This window comes from Somniosus microcephalus, chromosome 2 (assembly GCF_052327205.1).
Source record: "Somniosus microcephalus isolate GS21.2 chromosome 2, FLI_Smic_1.0, whole genome shotgun sequence".
NCBI classification, from domain to species: Eukaryota; Metazoa; Chordata; class Chondrichthyes; order Squaliformes; family Somniosidae; genus Somniosus; species Somniosus microcephalus.
Genome location: NC_140988.1, coordinates 157,687,379 through 157,713,311, shown reverse-complemented (window position 1 = coordinate 157,713,311; position 25,933 = coordinate 157,687,379). Strand labels below are relative to the sequence as shown.

Below are 25,933 nucleotides of genomic sequence, written 5' to 3'. Positions count from 1 at the left end.
TTAAATTTGTAATTTTTTATTTGAATGCAAAATTAATTACAACGGATTTGCTGATATCTGAAATTTATCAGAAAACAATTCTACACAATTAGAAATGACCATTTTTTTCACTTTTCTTGGCTTTTTGTGCATTCTAATGATGACATAAGAAAGACAGTTATACTTTTGTATTGCAGGATGTAAGAGAAACTCAGTACACATTTAAAGGACATTTAAGGATAGAAATTCTAGCCTGGCGAGAGGGAGGAATTGCAATTTGGGACGGATTCAGCAAAGTATCAGTCATTTTTTTTATATTGTCAATGGGGTCATTCAGGTCATTCCAATTGTTGTTATGCCAGTGACTTTTCTTTGAAAACCATTATTTTTTGTTTTAATTTCATGATATACTTGCTATTAAATCAATATGAAAAAGCAACAAAAAACCTTCATTTTATGTAACTAGTTTCAGATTTGGTTGGTTCATGGGAAATTACTGCAAAATAATTGTAGAAAATTACAGATTTGGATCTGACATGAAGAAACAAATTCTGAATTTGGAGCAAGCCTCATTGGGTCATTCTGGGTTCATTCACTAATATCTGGTTTTTACCCAATTTGGATCAGCCTGGTTTCGGGTTGGCCTGTTTCTTTTAACCGTGTTGATGGAAGACTTCACTTTCCCAAAAAGGAAGGAAAATTCAGGGAGAGAATCTATGGTACTGGTAGTCACATCTCGAAAGCAGATACAGAGCACCACTGGCACAAGCTGAGAAGAGTTCCCCTGCAGGCTGTGAAATGATATGTGACATTGGGGGATAACTTCAGATATTGGGGTAATGACTTAAAAACATTAAAGGAGAAAGGAATTACATATATATTGCTGGTTGTCTGATTTTAATCTGCTGTTGTTGATGCAATTTTCAGTTTGTTTGCTTCTGGGATCTTGAATACTATTGGTCATTCCATTCATCTTCATTTTGTATCAGAGGAATCATGACAACTAAAGGTTGTACCTGTCAGTAAAGAAAGCTCATTAGTGGAAAGTATGAATACAAATCAAAGTAAAGCATTTTGTCTGAACATTCACAGAAAGAAACTGATAGAAGTGTATTCCTCTCCCCTCCCAATTCTTGTTGGTGCTGACTCCTCATGGTTCCACAGACACTAGCAGCCTCTGGTACCGTGCAAAACTGCTGTCCTGCATGTATCAGCCTAAACAGCAAGTGTTGGCAGACTATTCAATCATGAGGAAAGAGTGGCAGAGGGGAAGGGGGTGTGACGAGCGCGGGTGCTCATTCTAGTCATCATCTGAAGTTCACATACAAGCAAATTCTAGCAGAGTTCATTTGATAGTGATCAGGAAAGGAGACCTTGGCTGATTTGACCCCTCCTTTGCCCAGGACACGGAGGCCAACTGTAGTGCTCCAGCTGAGATCAGATAACTCAGCACAGAACAAATATTGAACCTAGAACCTCCCTGGTCTGCATGTTGCTGTGCCACCTACATGGTATATTTACCTACTACGCCATTAGGAGAGCCTAAAACTTACCTTCTCATTGGAAAATTAAAATAATGCAAAGATAAGCTAGATGAATTTGGCTCCATCGCTGCTATTTTCATATACTGATGTTTTTATACCTGGTCTAATGAATTATTATATACCCTCTCAAAGGAGCAGCTGTAAACATCCTTTATCATACACTTAATAATGTTACTAGTGACGTAATAAAACTCACTACGCACTTGGTTCGAGTATAAGCAAGGCTTTAATCAACTTGTTTCAAAACATGGAGGTCTAGTTGTCCTTCACTAGTTCCTGTCTTACAAAATGTCCCTGGGCAAGCTGGGCCCACGCCCGAGTATTTATACTCCTTGGACGGTGCCACCAGCTGGCCGTCCAGTGTTATTTCATGAGTCGTTTCTTCGTGATGATGAGATTTATAACAACTAGTAAGTTGTTGCTCCAAGAAATCTGGAACTTCAGCATCCCTATTCTCCTTTTTACTGTTCCCTTTATATACTTTTGGACTATTAACATATAGTACATGACATCTAAGACACTGAAGAGGACATTACTATATCTATGAAATCTGTAATGGAAAAGCTAATATTTACATAAATAAACAGTTACATGAAAAAATAAATTAATCTGACCTAAATTAACCCATATCTTTCTAAGTAACTATTCATTTTATCCTATATTATGGCCTCTAAAAGCTCACTCACTACCAATCTTAGGTCAACTGGTCTATAGTTACCCAATTTATCCCTTTCTTCCTTCTTGAGCAAAGGTGTTGTACAGGCAACCCTCCAAGCCTCTGGCACAATTCCATAATCAAAGGATGTTTGAAGATTATGGTCAAAGCCTCCCTTAGCATTCTAGAATGCATGTCATCAGGTGTCTTTTCCACTTTGAGTTCCACCAACTTTATATTTATATTTGAGACCTAAAGAGATGTGATAAAGTGATATATAAATACAAATGTTTCTTTCAGTGTTGTATGTGTTTCCATGCTGCAGAATGCAATACTTATATTAATATTTCAATTTGAAACAAGGTGTGAACAGAGGGGAAGAGGGGCAGAAGGAGGAGAAAGAGGGGCAAAAGGAGAGGAGAGAAGTAGTGGAGGGGCAAGTGGTGGAGGGGCAGGAATAGTTATCCTATCTAATTAGGCCAGCTCCACCTCTTATACCCTTTCATTCCCACTAGAAGAACAACTGCAACCACACAATTTCTACTGAATGAAAAACATGGAAAAATGTTGCAAACTGTGGAATGGTCCAAATTAAAATTGGAGAACAGCAGCAGAGATGGAGATCACCTGTTAATGCATAGTCACCCTGCACAGATGGTGATCATCTGCTGATCCCCAGACCCACTAAAGCAGAAGTCAGTGATCAGGGAGGGGAGTCCCTAATCCACCCTCCCCACCTACTAAATCAGAAAATCACGCTTCACCCCCTCCTCCAGCTGAGGGAAAATTAACCTCCTGAAACACCCCTCAGCCAGAAATCAGTCCTGTCCCAACACAAACATTGAATGTTGTTCCCATCCACCCTCCACTCTTGAGACAAAAATGAACCTCTGGCCACTGCCCATGCCCCCCCCCCCCCGCCCCCACTGCTGAATCAAAATTAGCTCAATGCACCTCACCTGGGTAAAATTGCACTCAGACACAGCCCTACTGAGACAAATTCCCCTGTGTCCTTTTCCTCTCCTTCCCATGCCTTGCCACCTCCTAACAAGGGTAATGCAATAATCGTGGGGGACTATAATCTTCATATAGATTGGGCAAACCAAATTGGCAAAAGTAGTTTGGAGGACGAGTTCATGGAATGCATTCACCCTTCCCTCTGCCCTTCCTCTTTGCATTTCCTCTGTCTCTGTCCTCCCCTCCCTCTCCTCTGCCCACCTCTTTTCACTCTCTCCCCTCTGCCCTTTCATTTCCTCTCCTCTCTCCTCCCTCAATTCCTTCCCTTCCCCTCTTCTCCCCCTCCCTCCACCTCCTCTCCCTCCCATTTCCTCCCCTCTACCACTTGCCCCTCCACTATTTCTCTCCTCTTCCTTCCTCCTCCTTCTGCCCCTCTTTCTCCTCCTTCTGCTCCTCTCCCCCTCTGTTCACACCATGTTTCAAAATGAAATATTAATATAAATATTTTACTCTGCAGCATGGAAACATATATATCACGGAAAGAAACATTTGTATTTAGATATCACCTTATCACATCTCTTTCGGTCTCAAATCACTTTGTATATAATGAGTATCTTTGTAGTACAGTGATGATTGTTATGTAGACCAACACAGTAGACTTTCTGTGCACAACAAAGTCCCACAAAGAACAATGAGATGAATGATCAGTTAATCTGTTTTGCTGGAATTGGTAGGGAGAGAGGAAAGTTCTCCAGGATACTGGGAGAACTTCCCACTCTTTTCTGAATAATACCATAGGATCTTTAACATTCAACTGATCGAGCAGATGCAATCTTAGTTTATTGTTTTATCTGAGGCATTAATCTAGTGTCAGTCTAGATTATTTACTTACATCCTGAGGTGGGGCTTGAATCCTCAAGCTTCTGAATCAAGTCAAGAATATTGCCAATTGAGCCAAGCTGACACTGCCTTCAATCTATCTTATATCCTTATAAAGAAGTAGCTGGTTTTTTCTACTTACCATATGAGCTGCAATGTAGCCAGAAAACTTCTACCCACATCATCTTTGATTATTTATTTCTCTTTTAATTTGGCAGAGAGAGCACAAGGTGCAAAACATAGTTGCACAGAAATCGCTGCAGAGGGATCCCTGTAAAACAATAAAAAATATAAGGTACAATAAATAAACACTAACATGCTCACTTCCCTGAGTATGCACATCTACTTTTACTTATTTTTATATATTTTTGCCCTCTCTTTTTATTTTGTCGTCAATCCACTTCTTGCTCTGCAGCTTGGGTGTGGGAGAGGGGAGAAATGGGTTTAAGCTGGTCTGGGCTGTAGACGTCAATGTTATTCTATGGTCTGATAGGAAGGCAGGCGAGCGGAAGGCCAGCTGGTAATGTCACTTCTTCTTACAATTAAAATCAAACCTTTTATTCTTTCATTATAATATAATAAATAATGTTTACATTTATATAGCCCCTTATTACTACACAACATTCAAAGTTCTTCACATAAGGAATGCCTTTTCAATGCACTGCCTGTTGTTATGTAGGCAAATGTATTAGGTATTATGCAGCCAACATGTGAAATGCTAATATATCTGATTAGTGTGTTAAAAGTGATTAGAGATTCGTTATATCCTATGACAGATGAGTTAACTTGCCTGAACTTGGACCCCAGTGAACCCAAGTTGCTGCAGATTTCTCTGGTACATTAGTGATTTAAGATTAGAACGTAAAAAATTGTCATCAACGCTACCGCTTTGGTCTGTTAAAAACTACATCTGATGGTCTCTCCATCAATGCTGCACACTTCTCCAGTGGACAGGAGACCTCCTCATCAATGATCCTGATCCTGATGGATGTTCCTGGGTCCTTAACAACTGCTTCCAGATTAATATTCCAGGTTTCTCCTGCTGGATGCTCCAGGCTCCATTAAGAATTGTCCTGCTTTCCTTCAGTGGAGGCTCCGTGCTCAATTATCAATAGTCCGTGCTTCTTCCAGTAGATGCATCAGCCTCTCTGAAGGATGCTCACTCCTGCCAAAACCACCCACTCCCTACATACTATTGTTCCTTGGGAAATTAGCTTTAAGAACATCTGTTATATCACTGAAAGACGTTCATAAAATAAAACCTTGTGAGAATTTGCCATTTTCATTATGAGAAGGAGAGAGAAAAAGAGGATGAGCCCAGAAAACTGAAAAACCTAAAGATGAGGGAGAACGAAACATTTCCCCTATACTGTATTGCTTTTCAATTGACAGATTTATATTGCTTTCCACTTGATCTGTTGTTTCTAAACAAAGGTAGGTTTAGGGCCAGGACTGGTATAGATAAAGCTGTATCCTAGTTTCAGTAGCGGAGCCCTTTTATAGCATTTGGAAAAGGAAAATGCTGTATTATTTTATATAGAACCTCCTATGATTCTCTAGTTAAATATTTTCCCATTTGCTCCCATTCATTTGAATCACTCACAAGCTTCTCAAGCTTCTTATTACTAACTTGCTAGACCTGATGCTGCACAGGACAGAGGGCATAAGCACCCGACCACATTGCTGGCCGGGAGGCCAGGGATGGCCTCACTATGGCCAGATTTACTTCACTTGACGCTGTACACCCTGGCTGCCACGTGATGTGTCAGGTTGGCACCACCCCACAACAACACCATAAAGCATCCCTACAATGCCCAAGCCATTCCTTTCACACTCATGACCATTGCGGGGGGTACCGTTATGTCTCACCATTTGCAGCAACTCACTAAGCCACTTCCAAAGGTGCACACAAATCTGTCCAAGAACACAAAGTGTTGAAATAAAGGTTTCAATGTTTGACACCACATTAATAGAAACTTTACATGAACATTGTATGCCTACCCTTGTGTGTTGTTAGTTGGTATGATTGCACTAGGATGAGCATGAGTGTGAGGGGTGGCTAGTGAGATGGGGATGTGATAATATAGATAGAGAGTGAGGGATGGGTGGAGGTGCAAGTTAAGTTGGTGTGAGTAAGGATGTATAGGAGTAGGGTAGGGAAGACAGAATGGTGAGGATGTGATGAGAGGCACAGCAGGATGAGGTTGAGTGTGGCTTTGTACTAACCTTTCATGATCTACTGAGATCATTGAAATGTTTGCGCCACTGCACCCAGGTCCTCCAGACCACATTCCTGCTTGTGCCCTACTCTGCAATGTGCAACCAGGCTTTGTTGATCTCCTGGGGAGGACTCTTGCACCCATGGGAAGGGAAGAGGACCTCCCTGTGTGCTGTGACTCCCTCCATAAGCATATGGAGGGAGTTATGGGAGAGCCTGGGCGAAGCCCTGTGTCTTTGTGCAGTCATTGTTAGTGTTTGAAACACCTCAATGCTGTAGAATACAGATAGCACAAATGTCAAAATAAATTTGGACATGATCCCTTTAAGGAAACCAACTGATAACGCGTCATCAAATGACGTCACCATACCCAATCCTCTAATTGGCCGGGAAACGCACTGGGCAGGCTTAACAAGCCCAATCAAGAGAAATTCATTTCACAGAACAGAATGGAGCCAGCAGTGGGGTCAGGACCCGCCACTGACCTCGCCCGCCATGGACCCGCCGAGGTGAGCAAAATCCCGGCCTATGTCTCCGTAATGGTTATTATATCACATCCATTTGTTTCTATCTGTGCTATTAATTCATCTATTTTGTTGTGAATGTTTTGCACATTCAGATATAGTGCCCTTAGCTTTAACTTTTTTCTATATTTCCCTGATCTCATCTTAGTCACTGATGCCCTATTACCTTTGTTAAGCTCTCTGTCCCTTCCTGACCCACTTTGCTTATTTTTACACATATCACTACTTTAGTAATCGATTGTCTGTAAAAGGTGTGGGCTTGAGGGACCAAATGGCTTTTTCTTATTTCATGCTTTCATACGTTCTTAAAATCTGACCTACTTACAGTGATGTAGTACTTTGTTCTGACGAGAGTTCTCATAGCCATGGTAGTACCACAGAGACAACACTCGCCCATGTTCCCTGCAATTTGACAGCTTAGGCAAATTGCACAGAAAAAACCACAGCAACCTAGAAATAATGAGACAACATAAACTATAAATGTATCACAAGCTTCCATTGGAGAGAACAGAGAAGTTAACGTTTTGGGTGCAGATAATTCTTCAAAACACAAATTTGCAGAAAGGTCCTCACTCGAAACAGTGGTCTGTTTTCCATAGATGCTGCCTGACCTGCTGGGTGTTTCCAGCATTTTCTGTTCAGATTTCCAGCATCTGCAGTATTCTGCTTTTCGTGTACAAACTCTCATTACGGTAACTGAATGAGATGCGACATTTAAGCAACAGTAGCAACCAAGCCTTACTTTTCTGCTTCAGTAAAATTCAAGTCTTTAATAGTTTGCAATTTTTCCTGCAGATTTGATAAAACGCTTCTTTTAACGCAAGATATTAGGATTTTTTCACGGTCAAATCGGACATTTTCAAACAACAACCTGCATTTATATAGTGTCTTTAATGTAGAAAAACACTCCAAAGTGCTTCACAGGAGCGTAATCAGACAAAAAGTGACAGAGTCAAAGAAGGAGCTATTAAGATGGGTATCTAAAAGCTTGATAAAAAAGGTAGGTTTTAGGAAGAATCTTAAAGGAAGAGAGAGAGAGGCTGAGATGGAGAGGCAGAAAGATATGGGAAGTAATTCCAGAGCTTAGAGCCTATATGGCTGAATGCACAGCTGTCAATGTTGAGGTGAAGCGAGTGTGGGATGCACAAGAGGCAAGAGTTGGAGAAACGCAGAGTTCTCGGAGGGTTGTAGGGCTGGAGAAGGTTACAGAGATAGAGAGGGGTGAGCCCATAGATGGATTGAAAAACAAGGATGAGAACTTTAAAATCAAGGCATTAGTGGACCAGGAGCCAATGTAGGTCATCAAACACCAGGGTAATGGGTAAGCGGGCCTTGGTACAGGTTAGGATAAGGGCAGCAGAGTTTTAAATGAGCTCAAGTTAATGGAGGGTGGAAGATGGGAGGTTGGCCAGGAGAGCATTGAAATAGTCAAATCTGTAGGTAACAAAAGCATGGATGAGGCTTTCAGCGACAGATAAGCTGAGGCAGGGGCAGAGACAACCGATGTTATGGAGTTAGAAGTAGGCGGTCCTAGTGATGGTGTGGATATGGGGTCAGAAGGTCAGTTCAGGGTTCAAAAAGGACACCGAGGTTACGAACAGTCCGGTTCAACCTAAAACAGTGGCCAAGGAAGGGGAATGGAATTGGTGGTAAGGGAATGGAATTTGTGGCGAGGGCCAAAGATAATGGCTTCGGTCTTCCCAATATTTAATTGGAGGAAATTGCAGCTTGATCACAACTGGATGTTGGAAAAGCTGTCTGACAATATAGCGGCTGTGGCGAGATCAAGAAACGTATTGATGAGATATATATATAAAAAAAGTCTTGCATTTATATAGCACCTTTCACGACCTCCGGATGTCCCAAAACAATGAAGTACTTTTGAAGTCTAGTCACTGATGTAATGTAGGAAACACAGCAGCCAATTTGCGCACAGCAAGCTCTCACAAACAACAATGAGTCAATGACCAGATAATCTGTTAAATATTGGCCAGGACACCAGGGAGAACTCTCCTGCTCTTCTTTGAATAGTGCCGTGGGATCATTTATGGCTACCTATGAGGGCAGGCGGGGCTTCACTTTAACATCTAATCCAAACGATGGAACCTCAGTACTGCAGCACTCCCTCAGCACTGCATCACTCCCTCAGCACTGCACTGGAGCATTAACCTAGATTTTGTGCTTAAGTTTCAGAAGTGGGACTTGAACCCAGAACAATTGGATTCAGAGGTGAGAGTGCAACTACTGAGCTATGTGTTGATGCCTATATATAGGCATGGAGCTTAGAATGGTGGTTTCTAACAGCCAAGCAGTAGTCCAAGGCAGAATTTAGTTCTGTTGTAGTGGGATTTGAGATAGAACATATTTAAAATGAAAGGAATGTTGTCCTTCTTTTAGAGTCTGTCATACAAATCAAATTCCTCTCATTTTTATTTTAATGGGGACTTTAACATCTCCATTAAACTAGCGGCGAGAGGAATTTGATAGGAGCACATTAAGCGTTAATATGATAACATTACCTGCAGTCATTTACAGGTTATCATTTGCAGTGTGTTGTATGAACGCATTAAAGCATAGAATCAGGCAGACAAGCTTCTAACTGTGATCTTCACTTTATTGTGTAAAATGGCTGACTGCCGTTTTCCCGGGTAATTCCCATAATGCAATGCACATTACATTACCGTATTTACTGGTGTCAAACTCGCACATTACATTACCGTATTGACTGGTGTCAAACTCGCAATCAATACACGACATCCCCCTTTTCCTTGGAAACAAACTTGCATTTTACAAACAGTTGCTTACAATAACACTGCATAACTTATTTGGTTTATAAACTTTTTACAAACTTGTGTCTTACCACACAACTAAATCATTCCCAGGTTTAAACATTTAACATCACCCATGCAGTTCTCGCACAGTTTATGTTGTGACATAATCAGACATTCTTTGGGGTTTTCTTTTAACTCTCTGAGGACTGGCTATATTGGGTATGTCTGACATGTTGGTGTCAGTGGGTATTGCCTGTGTCACAGTGGTATGTGTGTCAGGGTCTACTATACTGTCCTCAGTCCCTTGTGTTTCCTCCTGCTCATGGAGTGTCTCCTTTGGTCCATTGGTTCTGTATTTCTTCACAAACGTAGTGTTTCTCGAGTAGCGTGCTCCGTCTGGAGATTCCACTACTACTTGACTCCCTGTTTTACTCAAAACTTTGTGGGGTGTGGCATTAAAAGGAGTGGTGAACTTGTCCACTTTGTCCTGCCGTACCAGCACCGTGTCGCCAACTTCCACCTCTGAGTATTGTGTTCTCCGCTGTTCATTTGCGTACAGTTTGGACTTGCCTTTTTGTTCTGCGTCCCGGTCACGTACTTTCATGTCTGCGCGCGACTCTGTGATGTCTGGCAGCTTTCCTCTCATTTTCCATTTAAAGAGCAGCTCTGCCGGGCTCTTTCCTGTCGTGGCATGGTCAATGCTCCTGTACACAGTCACATATTTTCTAAGTTCACGTTTCCAATCTAGTCCTTCTGACTGAGAAATTCTGATTCTCTTCATCAGCGATGCATTCTAGCGCTCGACTTCTCCGTTAGCCTGAGCCCATTTTGCTGTCGTTTTCAGGTGTTTGATCCCGTTGTTTTCACAGTATTCTTTGAATAATTCAGATCGGAATTGGGGACCATTATCAGATTTGCAGGTGATTGGCAAACCATGACGGCTGAAGATTGACTAAACTATCAATAACCTTCTCTGTTGTTGTGGAGGTCATGATGTCGTATTCATAGTAGCGACTATAATAATCAACTACCACAAGAATGGAGTGGTTGGATGGCAAGGGTCCCAGTAAGTCTATAGCTACATCCTGCCAGGGGCCCTCCGGTAATGGTGTTGGTCTCACAGTTCAGGTGGGTCGGGTCTGGCTACTATCTGACAGCCGTGGCACGCTTTACAGTGTTTTTCATCTGCCTTCTCCATGCCAGGCCACCAAACCTTGGTTCTGAGATGTTGCTTTGTTCCAACTATTCCCAAGTGTCCTTCATGTGCTAACACCAGGGCTCGTGCGTGTAACACTGTGGGTAGCACGATGTGCGTTCCCCGAAGAACTAGGTACCCCACTACGCACAGCTCGTTTGCAATTGCTGCATAAGCTTTACAGTTCTCAAAATGTCCGTTTGTGATTGCCTTCCGTACCTCAATCAACTCTGGGTCGGTAGCAGAGGCTTCCTCCACCTCTCTAGTAGTGAGTGCTTTTGGTGTCGCACTCACAGCTACAAATCTCACGTATTCATCTGAGCCATGAGAATGTCTCTCCTGTTTTGCTGTCTCCCCCAGCAATCGTGACAGTGGGTCTGCAATGTTTTGCTTGCCTGGAATGTGTATCACCTTAAAATCGTACGGCTGTAATCTAAGTACCCATCTCTCTATACGGGCACAGGGTTTAGAGTGTGGGCCGTATATCACTTGTAATGGCTTATGGTCAGTTACCAAGTTAAATTTTCGGCCATACACATATGGATGCAGCTTCTCACAAGCCCATACAAGAGCTAAGGCCTCTCTCTCTGTTTGAGAGTATTTCCTCTCACAGTCTGTTAAACTACGACTTACATAGCATATTGGCACCTCTTGTCCCTGTTGGTCCTGAACTAGTACTGCGCCTAAACCTACAGGACTGGCATCTGCTATCACCTTGGTTGGTGCGTCCTTATCAAAATATGCTAAAGTGCCGGCTCTGGCCAACTCTTCCTTGAGTGCACTGAATGACTGTCTCTGTTGTGATCCAAATTTAAATGGTGTGTCTTTTCTCGTCAGGCGTTGCAGTGGCTCTGATAGTGTTGCAAACTGCGGGATGAATCTGCTACTGTACCCAACGAGTCCCAAGAAACTCCTCACCTCTGTAGCATTCTCTGGTTCCCGAGCTTCTGCCACCGCTCGCACTCTCTCTGCTGTTGGTCCGAGGCCCTTTTCAGACAACAGGATTCCCATGAAAATCAATCGGTCCATGTTGAATTGGCACTTCTGAGTTTAGTGTCAATCCACTTTCCATTAGTCTGGTCATGACAGCGTGCAGGCATCTGTCGTGCATTTCCTGGTCGTGTGCATGCACGATAATGTCGTCTGAGATGTTTTCAACACCCTCTATTCCAGCTAAGGCATTAGCTATCTCATGCTGATATTGCTCACTAGCTGAAGATACACCGAATATCAGCCTCTTGTACCTGTATACTCCGTTATGTACTGCAAAGTTGTGATTTCTTGTGACTCAGGGGTCAGTTCTAGCTGGTGATAACCCCATTTCAGGTCTAACTTACTAAACACCGTCGAGCCATTCATACCTTGGAGTATCTCATCAACGGTGGGGATTGGATATCGTTCCCTCACTATTGCCTGGTTTGCTCGTCTCACGTCTAGGCATAACCTTACATCCTTATCCGCTTTTGGTACAATAACCACAGGATTTACCCATGGGGTGGGACCAGTTACAGGTTCGATAATGTCCATGTCCCTCAATTGTTTTATTTTGGCCTCTACTGCCCCCCTTAAGTTGAATGGTATACGCCTGAGTGGCTGGGCCACAGGCTTCACTTGTGGGTCGATATACAAACTGATCTGTTTTGTGTTCAGCCTTCCTACTCCCTGGAACACCTTTGGATACCACTGTTCTAGTAGCTGTCTTACATCTACCACAGCTGAGACATCTGCACCTATTTTTAAAACTCCCAGTTTCATGGCTGTCTCCCTTCCTAGCAACGGCTCTCCATGGCCTTTAACCACAATGAACTCTGCCTGCTCAGTTCTCTTACCTATTGTAATCCTACATGTGAATATACCTTTAACTGACAGTGGTCGGCTAGAAGCATAAGAGAATAACTTTCTCTCTGTCTTAGGGACATGTGACTGACACTTAATGTGTTCTGACTTTAATCCTTCCCATATATTCTCATCTATCACATTATTAGTTGCACCTGAATCAATTAACATTCTCAGGTTTACTCCCCCCACACAAAAGGTAAGTCTCTCTGTCACGTTATTTCCAGTAACAGCAAATGCAAAGTAATTTTGTTCCTCTACATTGTTCACACTGTGTTTCTTTGTACCCTTTGTGCGGCATACTTTGGAGAAATGACCCTTTCCCTTGCACTTATGACACATTTGTCCGCGTGCTGGGCATTTCGGATCTCTGCCCATGTGGTCTGTGTGTCCACATCTGTAACATTTCCTTTCGTTCCTATCGCCATTTCCCTTTGGTTTCTCTGTCGAGCTTTTCGCATAATACCCTCTTTTCTGTGTAACACGACGAACAGTATCTGTCTCCGACTTCTCTGTACATGACATGGCTGACATCTGCTCCTTGATGTTTTCACATTGTGAGGCCAATTGCAACGTGCGGGCGAGCATTAGACCTTGCCCTTCCTCTAGCAATTTCGTCCGCACATAGGCTGATGTGCACCTACTCAGGATAGTGTCTCTTATTTGATTATCCGCATCCCCCCCAAAAGCACAGTCTTTAGCAGCCTGCCGCAAGCGAGTAGCAAATTGTTGCACAGTCTCACCTGTCTTCTGGGACAACTTATGATAAGTCTGTCTAGCAAATGCTGCGTTGACCTGGGGCACGAAGTAGTGATTCAAAGCACTAACTGCCGCCGTGTAGTCTGCTGGCTCTCCTGTGTCCGGTAGAGTCGAAAAGATATCCTGGACATCTGGTCCTGCTAGGTGTAGAAGTAGAGCTCTTCTCCTCTGCTTTGTGGCAGCTGTAGACGTTTCGTCGATAATGAGTCCTTTGCCGTCGGCATAAAGCTCAAAAGACGTTAACCACCTCGTCCATCTTGGACCCAACGTGGCTGGCTCGGCGAAGCATGCAAAATTTTGAATGCCGGTCTTCTCCATCCTAGCTAACTAAAACTTGGGCAACTACCTATTTAAAATGATTCCATTCGTTATCCTCGTCGCCAATGTTGTATGAACGCATTAAAGCATAGAATCAGGCACACAGGCTTCTAACTGTGATCTTCACTTTATTGTGTAAAATGGCTGACTGCCATTTTCCCGGGTAATTCCCATAATGCAATGCACATTACATTACCGTATTGACTGGTGTCAAACTCGCAATCAATACATGACACAGTGCAGCAAATGATTGAAATTCGTCTCGTCACTCGGTTTCCAGGCAAAGTTCTAAACTTTGTAGCAATCGTTAGAAAGGGTCATTGTGCTCCGATCCTGTCAGTATTTCCCAAAGCATTTAAAGATCTTGGGGAAGAATTTCCATGGGAGTGCTCCCAATCTCCTGCCATAACTTCAGTGGAAGTAACGGTGGAAACAACCGTTTATGCCATTTCTCCAGGGCTTCCGCTAATTCTCCACCAAAGCTACGGCGGGAGATTGGGAGAACCCTTGTGCAAATTCCAGGCACTTATTCTGTATAATTTGGAACTAAATTGGGCCGATGAGCTTTTTAAAAATTTTGAAGGAAGAATTTTTTCTCCAATGTTCTCCCTTTTGCTCATTTCCTCTTTTGTTTTGCTTGGTTATGGTTTCTCAGGCATTAGCAGCTCTTCAGTGCCTCACCCAAGGGGCCAATCTTCATGCATGAGTCCAGACTGAGTGTTAGCTCTTCATTTAACTGTAGGGAGCTGAGCTCAATCCTGTCCTTACCAAACATCCGCAGGTGCACTTTCAAGCAGGAGTTGCTGACAGTAGTCAAGGGTGGGAATGTTGTCTGATTTTTTTCTTGTTTCTAGCCATAGTGCGGAGGCCATTTGCTGCACTATTGCTGTGGCTGAGATCAGCTAACTCAACTCAGACCAAACTTGAGACTTTCTGGTTTATTTGCCTTCGTGTCACAGCCACTAAGCTGTCAGGGGAGCTGTGTGGAGTTTTTAAAATCAAAAACTCTAACCCAAACAGTGGACCTTAGAGATAGTTTAAAAAACAACAAAGGAAAAACTTGTATTTATATAGCGCCTTTCACCTCATCGGGATGTTCCAAAGCACTTCACAGTCTATAAAGTACTTTTGAAACGTAGTCAATGTTGTAATGTAGGGAAATAAATGCTAGTGTAACAGACTCTCAATGGTCAGTCTTTTGACTTCCTTCAGGGTTGGAAACAGACATAGATGGCCCTGTATAATTCTCTATCAGGCAAATAAGGTCAATCAGTGGAGCAAGGGTGGAGGGTAGGATCACACATGCATGGAACCCTTCACTAATATACTGGTACAGCCCCAAGATAATGGGACAGGCAACACTCGGCTAATTGTTATAATACTTTCTTTCAGTCATTTTTTTTCTTAAATTTTGTTTGCACAGAAATATTTTGGCTTTTTTGACTGTGGTTACTGCTTGAATGGCCTTGAAATGTAAAGGATCTAAGTATTTAGTGAAGCCAACAGGTCCACATATTGTACAGGCATGTCAGACAAACAGGTGTAGGCTGGCTTGGTAACTGGGTGATTTGTACGCAGCTTTAGGACTTTTGTATACAGAATGGCCATAGTCACAGAAGGTAAAAAGGAAAAGCAAGAAATATTTGCATTTAGATGGCGCATTTTATGACCTCAAGACGTCCCAAAGCGCTTTACAGCCAATGAAGTACTTTTGAGTGTAGTCACTGTTGTAACATAGGAAAGTGGACAGTATGTTTGAAAGAACAGAAAATTAACTAGAGAGCAGAAAGGACATTTAAATGTGACTGTGTCAGACAGTCCAAAACTATATATGTGTATACGGATTTTCTTACATATTCCCACATCATCACAACAGCTAAACAGTCCGGTGCTCCAGTCCTTTTTGGCTGTGGAAAGAGGCTGACTCATTATCACCACTGGGTTTCCTCCAAACTGTTCCATTTTGGTATTTTTCTTTTTGTGTTTCACAGGGACGCACACAAAATCTAGAAACAATAAAGAGCTATTTTTAGTGAGAAATGCTTGATGGCAATGAATTCTGAGACACAGCTGTAGAACTCTCTTTCAATGCACTCTTCTAAGCCAAATATCCCATGCAAAACCCTTAAACATTTCCAGTCTACAATCATTACTCTTCCCCTTAGGATTGAACATTGGACTTGTGGGGAAAGCAGCCACAATGCCAGCACACTGGACTCAACTAGAAGATGTGACCTGCAGTCCCAGTCAATGAAGATACACGCACAATCTTCCCCAACCTAAGGGAGTGAATTCACAAGGTCATCTGGGACAATTGCCTGGAGAATGCTGCCCCGCTTTGTGGCGGGGTGGGGGGTGGGGATGGTGAACAAGGACCACACCTGGAGTACAGCCATTTCTGGGGCACCACATCTTAGGAAGAATATATTGGCATTGGAGGGAGTGCAGTGTAGATTTACTAGACTGATACCTGGACTCCAAAGATTAAATTACAAGGATAGATTACATAAACTAGGATTGTACACAATGTTCCCTGTAAGCCGTGCTTTCTTCTGCAAGGGCTGTTTATTTTAATGCACAGTCCCTTTAAATCTTAGCGTATCCGCGGTATTTACAATGGAAAAGCCGATGAGCAGCCTGCACGGGACCTTGCAGATTGCTGCGCTCAGTTTAGAAGGAACATTGGTTGTATTCCCTAGAATTTAGAAGATTAAGGGGTGATTTGATCAAAGTTTTAAAGATATTAAGGGGAACTGATAGGGTAGATAGAAAGAAACTGTTTCTGCTGGTTGGGGAGTCTAGGACTAGGGGACATAGCCTAAAATTTAGAGCCAGGCCTTTCAGGAGTCAAGTTAGCAAACAGTGCTACACACAGAGGGTGGTAGAAGTTTGGAACTCTCTTCTGCAAATGGCAGTTGATGCTGGGCCAATTGTTAATTTTAAATTTGAGATTGATAGATTTTTGTTAACCAAAGGTATTAAGGATATGGGGCTGATATTAGGTCACAGATCAGCCATGATCTCATTGAATGGCAGAACAGGCTTGAGGGGCTAAATGGCCTATTCCTGTTCCTATGTTTATTATGAATTATTTACTGTTAGAAAGGACAGCAGTTGAGCCCAGAAATGGTTGTTGCTGAATGAACGCTTATAATGTTAGTGTTTTTTAAAATTTGTTCATGGAAAGTGGGCATCGCTGGCAAGGCCAGCATTTATTTCCCATCCCCAAATGTTAGCATACTAAATTTCCTGGTCCCGTATTTTAACCTGTTTGTTTTGCACAGTAACATAGTAATGTTTTGGATGGGTCAATCCAACCTAACTTTCCAAATCACCCAACAGTTTCCTTACTTTCATTCTGGAACTAATAGACCTATATCTCTTTTCCTATTAGGAATTCTGCCATGGCTCTCTGTTTCACCACCCCCACTGGTAATGGCTCGGATTTTGCGGTAAAAACCATGGTGAGGCTATCAGTGCTCACCGTTATTAATGTGTAAATTGGACAGCAACTTCCGGCGACCGCACATGCGCAGTTAAACGCGGAAACCAGGATGTTGCTGTCTGAGTTGCCTTGATCCTCCAGAAGCTGCACTATACTGGTATCTCGCCGCGAAACTCCGCATTGAAACATCGTGAAGTTGCGGTACTTATGTGATAAATACACACTAAACTCACTAGAGAATGTTAGGGCTTGTCCATTCCAGTGTAAGTACATTTTTAGCAGCGTGATAAGTCTTAATTACTGTCAAACAACCTCTTTGGTACTGAAAATATATTTTTACAAGTGTGGAGTCTCATTCCATCAGATTTTAATTATTGTTGGAGATTTTTTAAAAATGTAAATAATATTTTTTAAACTTTTTCTTTTTTTTAATCTCTCTTTTAATCCCATCGTTATCTCTTCCTCTTTATTTTGTTTTCTGCTCATTATTTGGCATTGAATTAAATATTCTAACTGACACTTCCTGGTTCAGACACTGCGGGGTCGATTTTCGTTCAGGTGCGGGGAATTGGCGGTTCCCCGAATTTAGTGATTCTGACACGATTGTAAATGGGTCTGTGAGATTGATGCAAATTTAACACAATTGGCCAATTGATTTCCAGCGTGTGGGAAGCCTTGGCAATTGAGTATTTCCAGTCAGAAAGTCGCAGAATATGACGTCATCATTGCTGCTGCTTTTACGGTTCACAGCAAGCCTTGCTTCCTCTGCAGGCTCCCAAACTTCACCATTAAGATGGCACAGGAGCCTGCAGGAGCAACGGCCAGCGGGAGGGCCAGATCTGCGCCCAAATTTGATGAGGCTTCGCTACAGGCATTATTGGATGGTGCTAGGGCCCACAGGGAGGTCCTCTTCCCTTCTTCAGGGAGGAAGAGGCCTCCGAGCCAGACCAAGGCTGTGTGGCTAGAGGTGGCAGGTCAAGTCAACTCCTTGGGGCTAACACGAAGAATGTGGTTGCAGTGCAGGAAAAGATTCCATGACCTTCTTCGCACTGGAAAAGTAAGTACTGTATGATGTTTCCATCACCCTCAATCTGATCCCCATTGCCTTTCCTTACCAGCACTCAGCTTTAGCAATCTCTTCCTGCACATCCCACTAGACACTCACATCCATGCACCCTTACCCATTCCCTCTTTCTCTATGCTCACATTCACAGAACTATGCCAACATGCAGCCCTCACACTCCCTCTCACTCTGATGCTTTGAACACAACTGACAACACACAGGGAGGGCCCTTGGTCTTGCAACCTCACTCCATCTTTGTCTCCTTCTAAGTATCTATGCTATGCAATCTCTGCACTCACTCCTTCATTCTCACTCAACCTCCACTTGTCTCCCTCATTGCAGGAAAAGAGAGCTCACAACAGGAGAGAGCGAGCCAGGACAGGAGGAGGGCCGCCCTCATTAGCCCAGCTCACCCCCTGGGAGGAAGGCGTCCTGGAGATTGCCGGGGCTGACCGAGATGTGGACGTTGGGGAAGGCGAGACAGGTGCATCCCCGCAAGCTGGTGACAGAATAGTTTTCCATCTCTCTTATTGGCATTGCATGAGTCGCTGATAATGATTCTGAAGCTACATCATATGGACTTATGATCATCTGCAAAATGCATTGTGCATGTAACCTTGGCATCACATCTCTAACTTTTTCCTTGGCTCCCCCACAGGACCATCGAGAGCCCCCATCCCCAGTGTGCAGGAGGAAGAGCCTGAGCAGCCAGACTCCTCAGAGGAATCTGCAACCTGTGAGGGTGCAGCGTCATCAGCAATAAGCGCACCCAGCACCAGTGCAGACACTCACACCTCGGTGGGACCTTCGGGACCTAGAGTAGAGTTGTCACCTGGTGTATCACAGCTCACAAGTGAGCATCAGCAGATTGTGGAGACAGGGACAGCAGTGGAGAGTCCTCATCGGAGGGCGCAGGACTCTGCCAGCTCGGCCCTCTGCCTCTGGGTCCATCCGTAAGATCAGAGGGGATGGAACTCCAGGCACAGATGCAGGAGTCTCTGGCAGGTTTTGTCTCTAGGGTTGCTGCGAGTGTGGAGCAAATGGAGGAGTCCATAGCGAACATGAGCAGAGCCTTTGTGGAGTCATTGACGCATGAACGCATCACCACGGAAAGGATGGCAACCTCCATGGAAAGGATGGCTACAGTCGAGGAGAGGATGGCTATGGCCATAGAGGAGCTAAGTCGCCAGAGTGTTGAAAACATGGTGAGAGTTCAGAATAGACTGACATCTCTTGAGGAGCGATGGTCAGCTATTGAACAGAGAAACCAGACCTTCATGGCAGGCTCTCTGAGTAGGACTGCCATTGTAGAAACGGGTCCCCATGGCCCCCCTGATGTGCAGCAAGCTGCTCTCAAGCCACTTGCAGGCACTGAGGGGGACCTGACCCATGAGAGGGAGGTTGGTGGCAGACCTCAAGGAAGTGAGGGCTCCTCTCCAAGCGCTCACACTTCCATGCCACTGCAGAGCCCTCGGTCAGCGCCTCGCCGGAGTCCACACCCAACGGAGATAGAGGTCTCAACCCCTGCACAGCCACAGGAGCAGCAGACTGCTGACGAGCCCTCACAGGCTTGCCATCCCAGAGGACGCCCGCCAAAGGTGTCGAGACAGGAGCAGCAGAAAAGTGAGCAAGGGGCTTCCACATCTGCTGAAGCCACAGGGGAACCACTACGTAGGAGCACTTGTAAGAGGAAAATAAAGCACTAATAGTCACAAGGGTAGTCACGTGGGTGAAATGTGTTTATTTTAAAAATGCCATCAGTTGGTTATTGTAAATAAAATTTCTGATGACAACTTCTGCAGTTGTGGCATGTGTCATTTCGCGAATGGGGCTGGAGGTCCTCTAATGCCAAGAGGGGAATGAAAAAAAGGCCTCCCATGCATCTGGTAGGTGCCTCAGTTGAGGAAGCGCTGAGTGAGGGTGGCGAGAGGGGTCTCGCAGGAGGTCACACTGGAGAAGTGTGTGAGGCTCCAAACTTCCACAGCTGTGGTTATGCCTTCTAAAAGTTCCCCCAGGCCTGAGACAACAAAGTCCTGCCACCTGCAAATGATGACTGATCAAATATCCTCTTTAATGTTGGACCTGCAGCTGATAGTCAGCAAGCCAATAGTGTTCACGCCAGGTTTCACAGGCGTGATCCCCACCAGGCACGTTTTGCGTGGGAAAAGGGTTAAACAGGCAAGCACCTGTTAAAATGGGATTATAAAGGCCAATCAGTGCTGTTTAAGGGCCCTAAAGACCAGTCCCGCCTGTTGCCGGCGGGACTGATTCGGGTCAATCAGACACACCTAGGTTAAAATGGCGTGGAGGCGGGAACCAGGCGGGGGGGGGGGGTTGCGACCCCTAGGTTTTGCAATTTTAACCCCCCGCACGCCTAAAAGCCCGCCTCACGGCCCAATGAAAATCGAGGCCTGCATGTCTCAGTAATAATTCTTCAATCTGATTGGTTAAGGAGATACACAGTTGCTTTCCCTGTTCACACAGGTCCCAGATCCCCTGTAGCTGCACCAAAATAGATTTATAATCACCACAAGTTCCAGAGCAAAAGCCCACAGAAAGTCTGTGAGTAAGTGCAATGTAATGAACAGTTGGCGCCATTCATTCGCCGCTGACCGCAAAATCTGGGCCATTGTTCCACAATTCTATCATCCACTTAATATTAGAAGAACTTCCTTGGATCCAAATTCTCCATACCTGTGAAATTCTTAGACCTCTAACAGCAAAGACTTATAGGGAGGCAGAGTCGTGGTATATGATAATTTCACTAAGTTTGATAGATCACACTTCAGTTATAAACAATAGTGGCAAATGTTTCAAAATGTTATTACTAATGCAAAGAAAAATATTTTAGTACCTTCAAAGAATTTCTTGAAACACCTGTCTTAACTGTTTTGTGATTTAAAAACAAAATCAACTTTCAATACAAAATAAGCAATCCATGAAGTACCTATATTATATGCTGTATTCTATAGTTCAATTAAACAACCAGAAGCCTTGGAGGGAGTGCAGCGTAGATTTACCAGAATGATACCTGGACTCCAAGGGTTAAATTACAAGAAAAGATAACACAAACTAGGGTTGTATTTCCTGCAATTTAGAAGGTTAATGTTAGATCTGTGGTTCAGTGGATAAATAATTACACGGATGCTGTACACAAACAAATAATAGGTCTTTACTGGAGGAGGGTAATCTCTAGACTGGGGTACAGAGGCATGCGCACAGCTTATATACCGGTGTGGTCACTGCCGGTACTACAGTATACAGGAGCTGTAAAAGGTAGTTCTGACTTAAAGCACATACACTACAGTTAATGATTGAAGTTTTCATGATATTAAGGGGAACTGATAAGGTTGATAGAGAGAAACTATTTCTGCTGAATGGGGAGTCTAGGACTAGGGGACATAGTCTAAAAGTCTGAGCGAGATCCTTCAGGAGTGAAGTTAGGAAACACAGAAGTATGGTAGAAGTTTAGAACTCTCTTCCGCAAATGGCAGTTGATGCTACGTCAATTGTTAATTTTAAATCCGAGATTGATTTCTTAACCAAAGGTATTAAGTGATATGGAGCAAAGGCAGTTATATGGAGTTAGGTCACAGATCAACCATTGAATGGCAGAACAATCGAGGGGCTAAATGGCCTACTCCTGTTCCTATGTTCCTATCGGGCATAACTGTCAAGACTGTTCTCACTGCCTGATTCACAAATTAAATGCTTAATACAACCTCAGCTCCAGAATCTTTTGCCCATCACAATTTTAATCAAACATATCGTACATAGATAGGCTATATTTTCCCTAAAATTTGCATAATTTCTTTGTAATTTCTCTTTTAATTGCTTTGGTGCAGCTTCTGACTTTGAGAGTCTAATCAGATCACTGGTGTGTGCTTATCTTGGTCAAATTGAGGAACCTTCAGCTTGTACCATATGACAGGTCTCCCCTGCAGTGAGAAGCATATAGTATTCACTTTCTTCAATTTGATCCCCAGACTCTACCAACCTCTCCTCTTGAGAACGAGTATCCTCACATAAGAACATAAGAAATAGGAGCAGGAGTAGGCCATTTGGCCCCTCGAGCCTGCTCCACCATTCAATATCCTAGCTGATCTTCTACCTCATCTCCACTTTCCTGCAGTATCCCCATATCCCTTGATTCCCTTAATATTCAAAAATATATCAATCTCTGTTTTGAATATACTCAATGACTCAGCCGCCACAGTTCTCTGGTAGAGAATTCCAAAGATTCACGCCCTCTGAGAGAAGAAATTACTCCTCATCTCCATCTTAATTGGGTGACCCCTTATTCTGAAACTATGCTCCCTAGTTCTAGATTCCCCCACGAGGGGAAACATCCTCTCAGCATCTACCCGTCAAGCCCCTTCAGAATCTTATATGTTTCAATAAGATCCCCTCTCATTCATCTAAACTCCAATGAGTATAGGCCCAACCTGCTCAACCTATCCTCATAAGACAACCCCTTCATCCCAGGAATCAACCCAGTGAACCTTCTCTGAACTGTCTCTAATGCAAGTTTATCCCTCCTTAAATAAGGAGACCAAAACTGTACACAGTACTCTAGGTGTGGTGTCACCAACGCCCTGTACAGTTGTAGCAAGACTTCCCTACTTTTATACTCCATCCCCCTTGCACTAAAGGGCAACATTCCATTTGCCTTCCTAATTACTTGCTGTACCTGCATGCTAACATTTTGTGTTTCATGTACGAGGACACTCAGATCCCTCTGTACTGCAGCATTCTGTAGTCTCTCCATTTAAATAATATTTTGCTTTTCTATTCTTCCTATCAAGGTGGATAACCTCACATTTTCCCACATTATACTCCATCTGCAAAATTTTGCCCACTCACTTAACCTATCTATATCCCTTTACAGACTCTTTGGCCTAGAAATTCGGTGGGCTGCGCCACCAGTTAGCGCTTAAAGAGGGCACTCAGTGGCTTTAGCGCCACTGGCCACGCCTCCCGCGATATTTAGCTGGGGCGCTAATGGCGGCGTTAGCCTGTTGCGCTGCGCCGCCACCGATGACGTCATCGGTGTGCGCAGCGCCCCGCTACTGCCCCGATCTCGATATTCGGTAGCGCCCGCCTCTGTAGCGCCGTTCGCAAATCGCGCCCGGTTCACGGGGCCTACCTGTGGCGGCAGTGGCGCAAATGAAGGTGGAGGTGCGGGGCGGCTGTTTTTTTCGGCAGCCGCCTACCAGCACCTCCGTCCCCGGCCTCCTGATCTCCCCCCGCGGCAGTGCCGGCTGTTTTCCGAGAGCCCGGCACTTCTCCTCGGTGCCGGGCTCTTTTGCCGGCACTCGCAATCTCCGATCGCGCTGGTGCAGGCCCCTCCCCCTTAAGAATGGGAGGAAGGCCTGCAGTACCGCAGCGTGCCGTGCCGCAGTGTGCCGTGCCGCAGCGTGTGGCGCTGCGGCACGTTGCACTGCGATATTCAGTTTCAGCGCCCTAAGAGGGACGTGGAGCGCCTCGAGCCTCGCCCCGTGTCCCTCTTGGGGCGTTCAGGCTGAATTTCCAGCGGTCGCAACTGCTCCGATCGCTGCGCTAATTCCGGCGCCCAGGCGAGCTTGGCGCCCCGTTTGCGGCTCCACCGAATTTCTCCCCCTTTGTGTCCTCCTCACAACTTACTTTTCCATCTATCTTTGTCTCATCAGCAAATTTGGCTACAGTACACTCATGCATACATTCCATGAATTCATCCTCCACACTATTACTGCAAATTTGGTTTGCCCAGTCTATATGTAGATTAAAGTCCCCCATGATTATCGTATTACCCTTGTTACATGCGCCTCTAATTTCCTCTAATATACTCACTGCACACCAAAGTTCAGAGTCAAGTCAAGTCAAGGTACTATTCGGGAGCCCTGATCATATTAAGGGCTCTTCAATTTGTTCTTAGGGCAGATCACGACCTAAAGTTTATTTTTTAATAAGTCCAAACTTCAGGTTCAAGCTCCTCTATTAACTTTCTGTAGTGCAGTTAACCAGTGCTCAAAAATCTTGAGGCTGCCTGTACATAACATCCACATTTTAAAAAAAGAGTATGAAATATGCTTTATTACAGATTTGAATTCAACCCATTTGAATCCATTCATTGCTGATATACTAGCTACTTTAGTTCAGTTTAATACATTTCACAAAGTGTTGTCTGTATCTTATTGCAGAAGTCTAGATCTGGTTTATTTTTTTACCTGCCAATAACTATAAGTAACTCACCGCCTCGAGTAAAGAAATGGATCCTGGAGACTCTTTCCTCTGTACTACGTTGAAAAATCAGTTACTACATTTTCTAACCACACCTTTATATAGGCTTAGTAAAGCAAGGACATGGCATTTTGCCAATCAGTTATTGTTGTTAGGTTAAACACGCCCCATTTTTCCAATATTTGCATTGAGTATTTTTTAAATGTTGTACCTTACAACACAGTACAAAGCAGCTGAAGGGATTCAACATGCGGGGCTAGGTTCTCCATCAGGAATCTGCCTGAAATCGGGCAGTGGAGGATGAGGGGAAATTCAGCCGATGAGGCCTACTGCTGCCTCACCTCCCCGACCTGGATTTTCCTCTCTCCCACCCCTGCTGAGACTGCTGCTGGCCACTCCTTTCCTGTCCACCACCTGAAAATGTCAATGGGAGGGGGAGGGGCATTGATACCTATAATGAAGAAAAAGCTTCTGTGCTGTTGCCGCAAGTGAGGACTGTAGACTCCAGAGTCACAACTATCAGTTGGCGCATATCCTCGGAGACTGACCTCAGAGGCTACACATATGTATAATGTTCCAATGCCATAGGCCACCTTCTCCTTGGCCTCCACTGGAAAGGTGGCACATCTTGATCCACTCCTCTGGCTCCATCACCCAGTGCCACATTCTCGCTATCATTCAAGGTCCCCCAGGTGAAAGTATCTGAGGTGGTGCATAGGATTGAGAAAGCAAGTAACACAGAGATGGGATTGAGGAGGTTGTGGCAGAGGAGCAGGGGGCAGGATTTTGGTCTGGGGTCTCATGAGTGAGCTTCACATCCAGACCCTCTCCCTCATCGGCATCATCATTGTAGTTGCCAAAGATGGTTTACCTTCCCTCCTGCTCCTCCTCCTCCTCCTTGTCTTCATCATCTTCCTCATCCTCTGCCCCGTTTGTTGCTCTGATGGATCTGCAGGAAAGGAGGGTTGAAGCTAAGAATGGGTGAGCAATTGAGATTAGGGAGACAATGAAGGGTCTGAAAGCTTGTGGCTGTGTGTCATTTCCAGGGATGCCATGGCACTAACCTGGCGTTGGCAATGTCCTACTGATCTTGTCATCTCCCATAGATGAAAAGCAGAGTGCCTCCCCAACAGCTTCATGGCAGGCTCCTTGTAAGGGTGAATTCTTTAATGTCAGAGATTTCCCCATACGTCCCCTATTTCTCAAGGACATTGTGTGCAAGATCCACCTGCAACAGGATTGCGCCAATTTAATGAAGGTTACCAACTGAGAGATGCCTCCCAGGTGGCGTCACACAACTGATGCAAGAGATCTTACCCTGTTAAAGGAGAGGAAGGGATTTTAAGATTTTCCAAGCAAATAATTGTTGTTAGGAGAAATAGCAACACATACTGTAATATCTCATGTTAGTGTCCCATTTAACTAGAGTGCAGTGCAAAGGGTTACTTGTGCAGCTGTGGGATTTCTGGTAGTACTCTTGCCTCTGTCAGAAGATTGTAGCTTCAAGTCCCACTCCAGAGACTTGAGTACATAATCTAGGCTGGCACTTCAGTGCAGTACTAAGGGAGTGC

At 44.2% G+C, this 25,933-nt stretch overlaps 1 protein-coding gene across 2 annotated transcripts; it reads right to left on the bottom strand.

Moving 5' to 3' along the window:
• LOC147123059 (placenta-specific gene 8 protein-like) lies at positions 1 to 24,463 on the bottom strand. 2 transcript variants are annotated; one of them, XM_085964730.1, is made up of 5 exons: positions 24,375 to 24,463; positions 15,489 to 15,641; positions 7,082 to 7,206; positions 4,157 to 4,285; positions 1 to 995 (listed from the first exon to the last, which is right to left on the bottom strand). In XM_085964730.1, exons 2-4 carry the CDS (start codon positions 15,595 to 15,597, stop codon positions 4,196 to 4,198), a joined length of 324 nt encoding a protein of 107 aa, XP_085820856.1. In that variant the 5' UTR covers positions 15,598 to 15,641; positions 24,375 to 24,463; the 3' UTR covers positions 1 to 995; positions 4,157 to 4,195. The 2 variants fall into 2 exon arrangements, with proteins under 2 accessions (XP_085820856.1, XP_085820866.1); XM_085964740.1 differs by having other exon boundaries at positions 24,350 to 24,426.
• Positions 24,464 to 25,933: the final 1,470 nt, after the last annotated feature.

Coding starts and splice junctions, on each gene's coding strand:
- LOC147123059 (XM_085964730.1), bottom strand. CDS start 15,597: ATGGAACAGTTTGGAGGAAACCCAGTGGTGATAATGAGTCAGCCTCTT. Junction 7,207..15,488: donor TTGTGATGATGTGGGAATAT/GTAAGAAAATCC, acceptor CATTATTTCTAG/GTTGCTGTGGTTTTTTCTGT. Junction 4,286..7,081: donor GAACAAAGTACTACATCACT/GTAAGTAGGTCA, acceptor ATTGTTTTACAG/GGATCCCTCTGCAGCGATTT.